Source organism: Phyllostomus discolor, chromosome 6 (genome assembly GCF_004126475.2).
Source record: "Phyllostomus discolor isolate MPI-MPIP mPhyDis1 chromosome 6, mPhyDis1.pri.v3, whole genome shotgun sequence".
NCBI lineage: Eukaryota > Metazoa > Chordata > Mammalia > Chiroptera > Phyllostomidae > Phyllostomus > Phyllostomus discolor.
The window spans coordinates 26534861-26548299 of NC_040908.2; the positions used below are offsets into that span (position 1 = coordinate 26534861).

General features: G+C 40.1%; 1 protein-coding gene across 4 annotated transcripts in view; it reads left to right on the plus strand.

The window, feature by feature from the left end:
* Positions 1-13439, plus strand: part of PLEKHH2 (pleckstrin homology, MyTH4 and FERM domain containing H2) — a 95322-nt gene that overhangs the window by 79473 nt on the left and 2410 nt on the right. For 2 of the 4 annotated variants that reach the window (XM_028516801.2, XM_036027910.1), the window contains exons 25-29: positions 2687-2828; positions 6973-7118; positions 8223-8352; positions 9135-9221; positions 12042-12179. In XM_028516801.2, the coding sequence (XP_028372602.1) occupies positions 2687-2828; positions 6973-7118; positions 8223-8352; positions 9135-9221; positions 12042-12179 (643 nt within the window). Of the gene's footprint in view, positions 1-2686; positions 2829-6972; positions 7119-8222; positions 8353-9134; positions 9222-12041; positions 12180-13439 lie in introns of those variants that run through there. The other 2 variants (XR_004903647.1, XR_004903648.1) reach the window with 1 other exon arrangement.

Sequence of the window (13439 nt, forward strand, 5' to 3'; positions counted from 1 at the left end):
AATAGCATTTCCCCGCCCTTCAGAACCCTGCAGCCTGTAGGGAGACACAGACACAGAGTCTCGGCGATATGATTAATGCTGTAACGGGAACAGCATAGCAGAGCGGTGAATGCGGGTTCTGGGGAGAAACCGTCTGGGTTAGGCTCCTGGTCCCCCCACTCACTGTGTGGCTTTAAACAAGTCACTTACCACCTACCTCTGTGCCTCACGTACCTCCGACGTGAAATGGAGATAAAAACAGTCCCTCCCTCTAGGGTTGTCTGAAGGACTAACTGTCGGCCAAGGTAAAGCCTATGGATCTGAGTCTGCCACACAGCCAATGCCCCATCCATGTCCGCTCTTCCCTTGAATATAGCACGTGTGTGTACACGCTGTGGTGGGAACATAGAGGAAGGCTTCAGAGCGCTGACTTCTGAGCAGATGACTAGAGTGGTGGCCACTGAGGCAGGAGGAAGACAGGGAAGGGGGTCACAACTGCAGTTCTAGTAGAGTGTTACCAGCACATGATGGAAGACAGAGGGAAGTGGTGAGTGAAGCAGGCTTTCAGTAAGTTTATAAGATGATGAGAAAAGAGTAGGAAATAAATGCTCTGAAGAGTGAAATATGGAGCTGGTTGTAGGCAAGCAAAAGGGTTACCCAGCAGTGTGGCGGGCTCCGCTGAACCTGGAGCTGTGTATACACGTGTAGTGGTACTGGTCCGCGTAGTGATGTGATTCCCATCCCACCGTATTCAGCTCCCTGGACCAACCACGAGGTGGACCTGCGGGGGTTCCCCTGCTAGCTCACCTGTGCCCTGCCCGCCTGCTGTGACAGAGGCCCACTGTCTCTGCTTCTTTAGGACTGGGGGAACTGGTCATGCTGGGCGAGATGCAGCACCTTCTCCTGGCACCTTTCCTGTTCAAGATCCATGGATTTGGGTTTCTCGACTTCTTGGTCATTTTTGTGCCTCTTTAGTCTCTCTCCATGTTCTCTCCTAATTGCTGCGTAATTGTTGGAGCCCAGCCTGTGTCAGTAGGGGCTTGAGCCTCTGATTCCTGCATGCTGTTTTCCTGTCTAAGCGTCTGAGATTGTGTTTCCCTTCTTTGCTTGTAGTGCTTCATTTCTCTTCCAAGGTTCAATCTCTTTTGCGTGCCAGAAATGTGTGAAAATGCATGTTAGCGCTTTTCGCCTGTAGCCATCTGTACATTTGGTTCTTTTCCCTCCTTCTAGCTATGTTACCAGTTCAAACTTTTGTTGAGAACATTCAGTGGTAACACTTAGCTAAACTCTAGTGGCTGAAGTGATGAACAAGACAGAGTCCTTAACTTCAAGTGGAGACAATAAGCTTTGTACCAAAAGGTTTGTGTGCCAAAAAGGGAGAGCTTTCTTCTCAACTTTATTCTCTGTCTTCTGTCACTTTGCTAACAGCATTTTACATTTAGAATCTATTTCTATTACCCAGCTATATTCTTTGACTAGTTAACAATTTGTTATCATGTAGTTACAGATAAAAATGGGACTTAGGGTGTATGTTTTTAAGCAACCACTCTGATGACAGCTCAGGACAGCAATTCTTAAGGTAGGGTGGGTGTAAGGAATTTTCATAGTCACAGGGAAGAAGAGCTTTTCAAAGTACACCCTCCCCAACCACGCTTCCTCTGAGATTCTGAACTTCCGCCCTCTCAGTCCCTGCTACTTGAGATAATTACTGCAAGAGATACTGTTACTCAGTGGTCCTCAACTTTTTTGGCACCAGGGACCAGTTTCGTGGAAGATGATTATTCCACGGACTGGGGTCGGAGAGATGGTTTCAGGATGATTGGAGCACATCACATTCAAGCTTGCCTCCTGCTGTGCGCCCGGTTCTGGACCGGTACCAGTCTGTGGCCCCGAGGTTGGGGACCCCTGCTGGAACTGATGGCAGTGTGGCCTCTCCCCCAAGTCTATAGGGAGAAAAGGCTGAAAATTCAGAGCCAGTTGGGCACACACCTGACAATTGCTAGATCTGAATCTCTCTTTTCCTGCCACTGTGTTGTCCTGACAATACTAAAGCATGTCCAAATGTCTCTTACCCACCCCACCGTCACAGCATTCACAGCACCCCAGGCCTGGTCTGCGGCCGAAAGGCAGAGCCCCGAAATCTCATGCGCACAGAAACAGCATAGTGAGTGAACCAAGGGGTCACTGGACTGATGAAGAGCCAGGCAAACAAAAGCTCCTAAAGCTGCAAAAAAGTCAAAACATTTATAAGTGCCAATATCATCTTTTAGATTCCCAGAGTAAACTGCTGCCCTCCGATCTGATGTTCATTTTGAATTGAAAGCTCCATTTCCTATCTCCTGGTGTGCCCAAGGTATTGAGGAAATATCTGAGTGTTTTGAAAACTGGGTTTGTTCAGCCCGTTGAAACGAAGGGTTACATCAGCATTCCCCACAAGAAAGGGTGTATTTCATTTCACTCAGTGTCTTACTCTCTTCCTCGGCAACACTTCAGGATTTGGTATTTCAGGGCATGAAAAATAGCACAGAAGCATTCCCCAACCTCAACCCCAGAGCAGTTTTTCCTCAGTTTGCTGAAAATGTTGCACGAAATAGAAAACTGAAGTTATTAACAGATGGTCATGATCTCAGTTTGTGTCACATACAGCAATTCTTTCTTCCTGTGTAAGAATTTCATTTAATGAAAAATTTCCTCTGTTTTTTTACAGACTATATTTCTCCATGCAAGCTCGTGGAGAGACTGATAGAGAAAAGTTGCTGTTAATGTATCAGACAAATGACCAAATAATAAATGGACTTTTTCCTCTGAACAAGGACCTGGCGTTAGAAATGGCGGCTCTCTTAGCTCAGGTAACTTCCATGCCATGTGGAGAAATATTTTGTAAAGATAAAATACTAATTTCAACAGTGAGTTCAATGTAATAAAGCAATATACCTTTAGTGATTCTTTAAGTTCATTTTGCTGTGATTAACACCTTAAAAATTACAGGCATTATAATTACAGTGTGACTCCAATCACTGACAATGGCAGTGATGTGGAATGAGACAGTATTCCATAAAGGGAACCAACTAGATCTTAATTATCTTGCAAGCGTGCCACTAGGCTTTGCATTTAATAAAGGAGTTTGCTGAGTGTAGAGCCGTGGGGTACGGACTCCATGCTGAAACCACCCTCTCGGCTAATAGGAATCGGTCGTTAACAAGCTAATGCACTTGCTTTTATTTACCAGTTGTATCAATTCAGATTAAGTTCAGACTGCTATAAAAACACACACGCATGCAAATTAATACTGACAATAGAAATAGAGGTATATTTGTCTCTCACATAGAGAGACAGGCATGCCGGCATCTCTCCGAGGTCATCATGGGCACGGGCCTCATCCCGTTCTTTGTTCTGCTGTCCCCAGCGTGTCATCTGCATGGTCCTGGACATCTGCAGAGCTGCAGATACGACACCAGTGTTCCAGGCATGAGAACAGGGAAGGGCTGAAGAAGGGTGTGGCCCCCTGCCCTGGAGAAGTTTGCCCGCAGATAAACAGAACAGTTCCATTTCTGTCAGTGTGACCAAAACTTAGTCACATGGCCTTGTGGACCTGGAGGAGAGACTGGAGAATGTAGTCTTCCATGGGCAGCAATGAGCCCAGATAAAGTCAGGGCTTCCTGACTTGGGAGGAAGGAGAGAATGCTCCTAAGAGGCGACCCCCAGTCTCCACCACACCTGAGTCTTTGCACACGCTAGTTAAGGCGACTCTGTGACATGTCGTCGGTTTTCAGTCTCCTCGCTCTACACAACGTCCCAGGGCATCTAATTCCTTCTCTTCATTTTTTCCTACCACCTATGCCATTGATTCCCAAGTCTTTTCTCTCTGGTTCATACTTCTGTGGGCTCCTTAAATTCACTGCATCAGGGACTGAACTAATCACCTTCCCTTTGTATCTTCCTTCACATTCTGTATCTTCTTGGCCCCCCCCCACAAGCAAGCTTCAAACCCCAGAATCATCACTGACTGTGCCCTCCCCTTCGCCCTGTCCCCCAGTCACCGTGCCCTGCCTATTTGAACTCCCAGGCTTTGAGCACTGCAGCTTCATCTCTTGACACTCCCTGTGTCAGATTGTGTGCTCCCTATGCAGCATACTCTGTGGCTCCGTGCACAGTTCCCTGGCGTGCCGGTGGTTCACGTTTTCACAGTTGCTGTCCCATCCTGACCATCATCACAGCCTGCCTGCCGCCGGCAACAGGCTTTTGACTGCTGGGGTTTCCTGTGCTCTGGACCCCACAAATTTACCCTCCACCCAGATGCCAGGGAGATTGTTCTGCCATCTATGGCTTCCTAACAAATGGCTCCAAGACTCAGTCACTCCAGACAGTAGCAATTTGGGCAGGAATGTATAAGGACACCTTGTCTCTCTGGCATGTGGCACCAGCTGACACAGCTTGGCGGCTGGTTGTGACTCCACAGCTCGGGGCTGGAATCATCTTTAGGTCATTCGCTAACACATCTGGTGGCCGACGCATGTGGTGGCTGACGCTGTCAGGTGGAACTTCTGCGGGGCTGTCAGCTGGGACACCTCTCGTGCTTCCTCGTAGAAGGGTGCTTGGGTAGCAAGAGCAACCTCCTGAAAGACAGACAAGTGGAAGCTGCTATTTCCTTAAGGCCTAGGCCTGGAAACTGTGCCATGGTGGTCTGTTACATGGCACTAGTAACCGGGATGGAGATACAGCAAACCACGAACCTAGCCATGTTGTTCCCTTGAGTACATGGAAGGGTGTTCATGATCTAAACTCTGCCTGCCTCTCCAGCCACAGTGCCGTACACACAGTCCATTAGCCATAAATGTCTTGAATGAATAAATAGTAGACAATTAGTTTACTTTTACAATAATTTTATCTGAAGGTCAAAGCATTAGTGCTACACTGAGTGTTCTCTTTCTGTAAGTAATGAACAGCTGAAGAAAGGAGACATAGGTCCCAGATTCTCTTAGTGATAGAATTAGGTAGGGATCATTTCCTATCACGTGCAATTCTAGGCTTCAGTCCACCAAAGGCACAGGTCCTCTGTTAAAATCGCTCTCGTTTTTACTAAAATTTAAGTTAGTCTTCCTACATTAACTTTTTTTTTTTCAAGAAAGCTTCTCCAAGAAAAATTATTATATACTTTGGAAATAATACTTTCAGAACTTTTAGGAGACTATGAGAAAGGTAAGACCATGCACCCAGAAAATTCTGAGTACATAACTAAAAAGTATAATTTCTCCATCTACAAAAGAATGTAGGTCCTTGTTGATGTTCTCTGTCTTAATTGGGAAATCTTGGAGCTGACTATTAATTGTTGTACTACGACGTGTCTGCTAAGGCATCATGTTGATGGGACGCATGCTGGGAATTATCTGAGTTGATTTTCATTTGTTCTCCAAACATTATCGTGCTTGTTCTGTGCCACATGGAATAGACTTCAGAGCAGGGAGACAGTAAGCTTGGGGATACACCACCATAGGGTTCCCTAAGAGACAAGGTTTCCTGGAACACCTACTATTTGTATAACTATTGTTTATCCATCTGCTGTATCCTTGGAGGTTAAAATCTGATCTCAGGTTTCACAGGTACCTGTGCTGAGTACTACCTGGAGATTGGTGGGGGACAATAAAAAACTTGCTGTGTGGGAAAAAGTTTACCTGGTGTGAAGAAATGAGGAAGGATACCTGATCAGACAGGAGATGGGAGTGACTGATGAACGGCAAAGCCAAGCTAAGAAACCAACAGACTGGAAGGATGAAGCTCAGCTGAGGCACTGAGACAGTAACTGGTTGTATTGAGAGCCAGACAATGGAAGCCAAAGGGGTCAGAATCTCAGAGGCCAGTTGTACTCACAGCTTACCTGGAGGCCAAGGCCCTTTTGAAATGATGGCCTGAGACTGTCTGTAAGCCCATCCCAGTCCTGGTGGAGGCCTCCATCCACTTGTTCAGGAGTGTCACAGGAAAGATGTGAATGTTCTATAGGATCTGAATGTCCCCCACCCAGTTCGCTCCTTGAGCCGGAGCTCCTTTGGTACCCTACACAAGGCAATTAACTCAGTTTATCATGAGCATTTGTTTATACTCCAGTCTCCTACTAGATATTAGCTCTTTGAGGATAAAAGCTATGCTTAACTATTTTCTTTCTCACATCACTTAGCACAGTGCCTGATGCATAAGGGGGACTGACTCAGTATAGGTTTGGCTGAATGAATGGGTGGGTGAAGGATGGAGAGATAGACGGGTGGGTAGTTGGACGGGTGAGCAGGGGGTGGCATCTGTGTAGCCTGTTAACAGAGGTCAGGATTGAACGTTCTTGCATTCAGGGAGAAAGGGTCTTTTATTCCCAGGAATACCAGAATAATGAAATGAGGGGATGAACCCAGTAACATTTACAGAGAAAATCTAGGAAGGAAGGAATGAGAATGTAGTTCTTGGTCCCATTATATTCAGTGAAGACTCTTCAAAAGTTCAAGTAATACTTTTTTGAGGTTTCTCTTACCTTTATACCTTTTCTTGTCTTTCATTTTTAACTTCTGTTTTTCCTTATTATTGTCAGTTAAAATGGTACCTTAAAAATGGCAAACCTTCCTGTGTTGTAACAAGCAATGGCAGAGCGGTGTGGCCACTAGCAGGTCCTGCTAGGTGGCGGTGTCAGCCCAGGGTGTTTAATGTAGGACTAGAGTGGAAGTGTTCAAGCTACAGATGCTTTCAAAATTAGCTTTCAAATGGAACTTAGAGCTTAATAATAATACTTACATATTATTAAATTCCAAAATCACACAATCATGACAAGTACAGTTATTGACATATATTATATGTAATTACATATTATAATGTAATTGTATGTAATTATATATTATAATATAATTATATGTAATTATATATTATAAAGAATGTTTAGAAATAATAAAACTGCTTTTCTTTTTTAAAACTCTTTTCAATATCCTATATTTTCTTCTTTTTTGGGTTTCCCATTAGGTGGAGATTGGAGATTTTGAAAGACCCTTTTCAACTCCAGCGGGGCATGTTACTAATCAGTGCAAAGCAAATCAAACTCTAAAACAAGTCATAGAGAAATTTTATCCTAAAAGATACAGAGATGACACCTCTGAAGAACAGTTGAGGTAAGGAACTGCTCGTAACTCTTTAAAAAGCAGAGTCACATGTATTTTTTTGTTCTGTTTTAAAGATGAAAAATATTGTATTGTACATAACCTTTTTAAAAGATTTTTTAATAGTGTTGAATCCCAAGAGGTTGTAGGTCTTTTTAAAAATTTGTTACTTATTTTTTCCATTATCATTAATCCTTTTTCTACCCCGTCCCCCACCTTGCAATCCCCACACTGTTGTCCGTGTCCGTGAGTCCATTTCCTTTTTGCTTTAAAGAAATGCCTAAAAACTTCAGAGTCTAGATTTAAAATTTTTTTAATGAAAAAAATTTTACCTTAATTTGGAAGATCCACTTTTCACCTGATCTTATTCATCCTCATCCAAATTAATCCTGGTAACAAATAAAAGAAAAAATGGTCAGTAGTATGTTTAATTTCGTGAAAGGTTTATCATCAAAAAAATTTTTTTATCTCTTAGGGTATTCCACACAAGATTTTTAATATAAAGTCTTAAACTCAGTTAATTTGGAGTTTCAATTTTTGAGAGCGTATGAAGAAAAGCTGTAGATTCAAAACTAAAGGAAATCCAGTTCACCATGAGTTTTTCCAAAGCAGGAACAGCTGAGATCAGTTGTTCGTCTGTGTAGAATACGTGGTTTGTAAGAGGTTTTCCTTGCCTCCAGCAGCCCTTCAAGCCAGGAGTGGCAGCTCCTAAAATTCCAGTGTCAGGGATTTATTCTTTCATCTCAACTTCTTGTATTTTTCTTTAAAAATGAAAGCTACTCCCAGGAGAAATTACCTTTCAAACTCATTAACACTGAGGTTTGATGTTAGCTAATCAGATTTTTAAAATGTTCCTGGATGGGCGGGGAGCAGGAGACCTCAGGCACACTGAGCGAACGGATACTGAGGATTTGGTGAAAAGCAACACTACTAAAGTCAGGACAAGGGGTGGGGCAGTGCGTAGACGGGAGCACAACACACAGCTTTCCCTGGGTTATGCCTAGGTATCCCACTAGTGCCTGAGATGGGCTTAGGGCGAACTTTCTCTTGGGAGATAACCCACTCTTTCTGTTTTTGCTTTTCTGTGTTTGTTTTTGCTCCTTTTTTTTTTTTTAGGCAGCTTTGCCAGCGACTATCAACCAGATGGATGGCCCTCCGGGGACACAGCGCTGCTGACTGTGTGCGAATTTATTTGACAGTAGCCAGGAAGTGGCCGTTCTTTGGTGCCAAGCTGTTTCTTGCAAAAGTAAGAAAGAATGGGGGATGATTCAGTTCAGTAAAATAAAACAGTGGTAACAGTAACCCCAGGCTTATACGTTTTTATACATTCGGCTATTGAAAAGAAAAGAAAAATTCCTAACAATTTAGAGAAAACAGTGAAGGGACATTAAGAAAAAGGCAGGAAAGCCATCAGCTTCCCTACCTTTTCCCCTCCGCTCTGTGTCCCCATACCTCAAATTATTTCTTATATTCATTAGGCTCATCATTAGACTAAAGACAGCAACTGGACTTTGTTTTCTTCTTTTCATTCATTCATCCATTCATTCACTTCCTCTCTCACTCATTTGCTCATTTATTTGGTATTTAATGAGTTCTGTTTGTCAAACACTAAGCTAAACTCTAGGGGATACATAAGCTTGTGGTTTCAGATGGGTTGTACTCAAACTTCCAAGAATTTACAATCCAGTGTTGCAACAGGCCTGGGAACAACTACCATATGGTGAATGTGGCCAAGAGTGACATAAACAGAGTGCTATAGAAACACGGAGGGTGGAGAGAGTAACCCCACCTGGGGGGTAGATTAAGTAGCTTGTCCAAGTGCACACATTAATGAATGGCAATTGTGGATCTCAAACCCAGTCTCCTAATATCAGATTCACTGCTTCTTCCATTATGCCACACTGCCTCCTTCCCAAGAGAGATTTTTAGTAAGTTGTTGTTTCAAATGTTGCTTTGCATTTAGGCTGAAAAATACTTCTGTAATTTTGCTTAGCATTTATTACATAATGTATTTTCACCTCTTTATAGCCCATAACTCCATCATCACTTGGAAGTACTTTCCTGTGGCTGGCTATACATGAGGATGGTTTAAGCATCTTAGAATACAACTCCATGGTAAGATTAAATTCTAAAGTTTTGCATTGTCAATTATTTCCATCACTCAGTGTACTGTAAACAGTAGATAATATCTTAATCTGATTTTCTTCCTAATACTGTAAAATGAATAGTCATTTTGCAAATATACAACTATGATTACAATTTCACCTTTCAAAACAAGATTAGACAGGTTATATACAGGCATACTTCAGAGATAATGCAGTTTGCTTCCAGAGCATCGCAATAAAGCAAACATCGAAATAAAGCAAGTCACAAATTTTTTGGTGTCCCAGTGCATATAAAAGTTATATTTATACTATACTGTTGTCTGTTAAGTGTGCCAATAGCACTATATCTAAAAAAAAAAGTACATAGCTTAATTAAAAAATACTTACTGCTAAAAAATGCTAATCATCACCAAAGCCTTTAGCGAGTCACATTCTTTTTGCTGGTGGAGGGTTTTACCTTCACTTGTAAAAAAACACGGTAAAAGTGAAGTGCAATAATCTGAGGCACAATAAAACGAGGTATGCCTGTACGGTGTGTGACTAAATTGCAATCATGGTTGAATTCCTAAAATGACTGTTCATTTATAGTGTTAGGAAGATTGCTTCCTGTGTAAAATGAAAACATAACATTAAAATAGAAACTTTAGTTAGAAAAACCAAAGTTTAGTGTCACTACGTCTTCTATAACAATTTCTCTACCATATATTGCCTTGTATAATGCACACTTCTTTGCCTAAACTTCCGAGGGAAATATAAGGATGCACATTATACATGGGTAGTACTAATTTCATATCTATATAAATATTTTTAATTCTTTTATTTATGCTTGTGCATTCATTAAAAATGTAACTCTAGAAAGCAATAGTGGGATCTGTATGCAAAATAATACCCTGGAATATGATAATTAGTTTTGTTTCTAAATATAAATAAACAATTGAATTAAAAAGTTAAAATGAAGGGTTTTTTTCCTGAAAGTTTGGGCCAAAAATGTGGGTGCTCATTATACACAGGACTGATTGTACGCAGCAAAATATGGTAGAGAAATCATTACAGAAGATTTAGTGAAACTGAACTTCAACTTTGGTAACTGAAGTTTGTATTTTAATAATTTCCTGTAATATCACTTACCATACATGGTACCTTACCATACATTCAGTTTTACCTACATAGTATCTTAGAACTTTTTATGTGATTAAATATAAAGTCAAACTATGCTTGCTATGTGTTCATTTATTTATGTCATATGTATCATGCTATGTAGTAAGAAAAAAATTTTTAACCTGATGGGCAGGACTTGCTAACTTTTACTTGGTAAGTGTGGCTGGCTCTCCTACCTGTGGATAGTCAGTGATCATGAGTATTTTTTAGAAACCGAACTATTCTTTTGTGTTATATAATTGTTTCTCCTTCAAATTGCTAAAAAAAATTTTTTTTGAAGGAGTTTATACTTTTGAATGCCTTTTATTTTTGAATGGATAACTTGAAGATAGATGATAAAATCAGCGACTTAAAGCCAACAGAAAATTGTACGCCAGTGTTGAGTTACCTTGAGCTACGTAAACCTGTGCTCCAGGTCCTGGGGGAGGGACACACAGACCCAGAAGTAGGCATGTGCCCGCGGCAGCTCTTGAGCCGTTTAGTGCTGCCCTGGTCTGCTCAGAGTCTTGCAAACTAATCATTAGATGTGCAGGTTCCTTTCCTTTTAAGCTATATGTCTTTGAATTATATTTTAAAAAATTAGCAACATATTAGGGAAAATATTTGCTGCACATCTGATAAAGGGTCAGTATCCTTTATAAATATGGATGTCTTAAAAAAACAACAAGGAAATGATAAACACACCAATAGACAAATGGACCAAGGCAATTCACAGAAGAAACACAGATGTTCAATAGATATATTTTTAAATGTTAATCTCCATAGTAATCAAGTAATCCAATTTAAAACAGTGAGATTCTCCTTTTCACCAGTCAGGTTGGCAGATTCAAAAGAATGGTGATATCCAGTGTTAACCAGACTGGGGTGCTAGGAATAGAAATGGGTATATCCTTTCTGGAGGAGTTTGGAAATATTTTTAACATTGTCTTTACTTTCTTGAGGTAGCAATTCCATCTGCTGAGGTTTAGAACCAAAACAATAACTACATATGCATATTATGAACTATGTTGAAAGATACACATTGGAGTATTGCTTAAGATAGTAACAAATAAAAATGATTGAAATATTCCACAATAGGAGTTTAGTTAAATAAAAAAATTCTCTATAAAATCATTTTCAGTGATGTTATACAAGTACATTTGTTGTTATGGAAGGATTTCCACAATATGTTAAGTTAAAAAAGAAGCAACACTCATGATACTGTTTCTGTTTGTGTAAATCAAAATCTGTACATTGGGGTGAACCACATGGATTTGCCAATATTTGACCATGTTTTACCTTAAAAAGTGTTAATTTCATATGGTTCAACTGAAATATATACATGTGTGTATGTGTGTATATTAAAGGACATATACAAAAATATTAAGTGATTTTTCCACTGGATACTAGAACATATTAATAGATGCTTTTTATTTTCTCCTTGAATTTTCTCATTTTCCTGCAGTGAGTTATTCGTTTCATAATCAAAATGTATTTTAATTATAAAGGTAAATGATGCCTAAACAAAATTAGTACACTACTATCTATTTTGGATCACAATAAATTTGATTTCAGGAAGTTTTTTTGTATTACATCATACTTAATGTCAGCATTTAATGGAGATATGCGACTAGTCATTTTTCATCTTTCTTTGAAAATAAAGATTGTATAACATATTTCCTTCTCTTTGAAGAGGTTAATAGTCACCTATGTGTACAAGAGTCTAATGACCTTTGGAGGGTATCAAGAGGACTTTATGATAGTTGTTAACAGCACACATTCAAAGGACAAACCAACAGAGAAATTACTTTTTGCCATGGCAAAACCCAAGGTGAGTTCCACCAACTTTTTAAGGTAGTTTTTTTCATACTAAAACATGTATTGTGCAAAGACAGTTCCAGATGGGAAAACAGTCTTCTCTCACAATCACATAGCCCTAGATCCAAATTCTGGCTTACTTCATCCTTACAAAGCCTTGGTTTCTTCATCTAAAAAAAGATGGTATTATGCTACCTTTGAGGGGAGGGGAGTTAGGAATTAAATGAAGGAATTGTAAAGTTTTTAGCCCAATGCTTGTTCTACAGAAGGTTCAAAATAAGTGGCCTTACTGTAAGTTGTTGTCAGGTACTTTATATGCATTATTTTGTTTACTTGGAGTAATTCACTTATGGACCCATTAGTGGGGAGATTAATGTTTTATAATTAAAACTTACTTGTTTCTTCACTGTTTTTAGCAAACTGTAGTTTTCTTGTCTGCAACTAAAAGCAATAACTTTCCATTCTAATATGTAATTCCAATTTTTGTCAAAAGAATGAGAAATTGATTTTTTCTAAAACTTTAACTTAAAATTGTCAACCAGAAGGGTGTACTTTTTTAGAATCTGAGGTTTTTTAAAAGATGACAGATATCTTTCTTATTACATCTGTGCTCAAGTGAAGGCAGATGTACAGAGGACCAGCGCACACTCAGTACTCCAGTTTAAATAGTAGTAAACTTCTTTTTCTTATGTGATTAAAGTAGAGTTGACATGCCACACCACGTGAGTTTCAAGTATACAGCACAGTGACCCGACACCTGTTCACCTTATGACGTGATCACCATGATAAGCCTAGCAACCATTTGCCACCATGTAAAATTATTACAATATTATTGACTGCGTTCCTTACACTGTACATTACATCCCCGTGATGTATTTGTAACTAGACATTTGTGCCTTTCGAACCCCTTCACCTTCTTCTCCCTCCCAGCCCCCACACTCCATCTGGCAATCAGCACTTTGTTCTCTGTACCTGAGTCTGTTTCTATTTTGTTTGTTTTGTTTTTTTAATTCCGCACATAAGTAAAATCATAAGGTATTTGTCTTTCTCCGACTCACTTCACTCAGCATAATACCCTCCAGGTCCTTCTTAATTCATATATTCACAAATGTGGCTTTAAGGCAGAGTTGTACCACTGACACATTTTCTAATATTGCCACTAAATTTGACTGTTTTTTAAGACTCACTCTTTCTACTGGTTTAAGTAATGGGAAATAGGTATTTCTTTTTTTTTTTTTAAGTAGAGTTGCATCTTTTTTTAAAAAAAAGATTT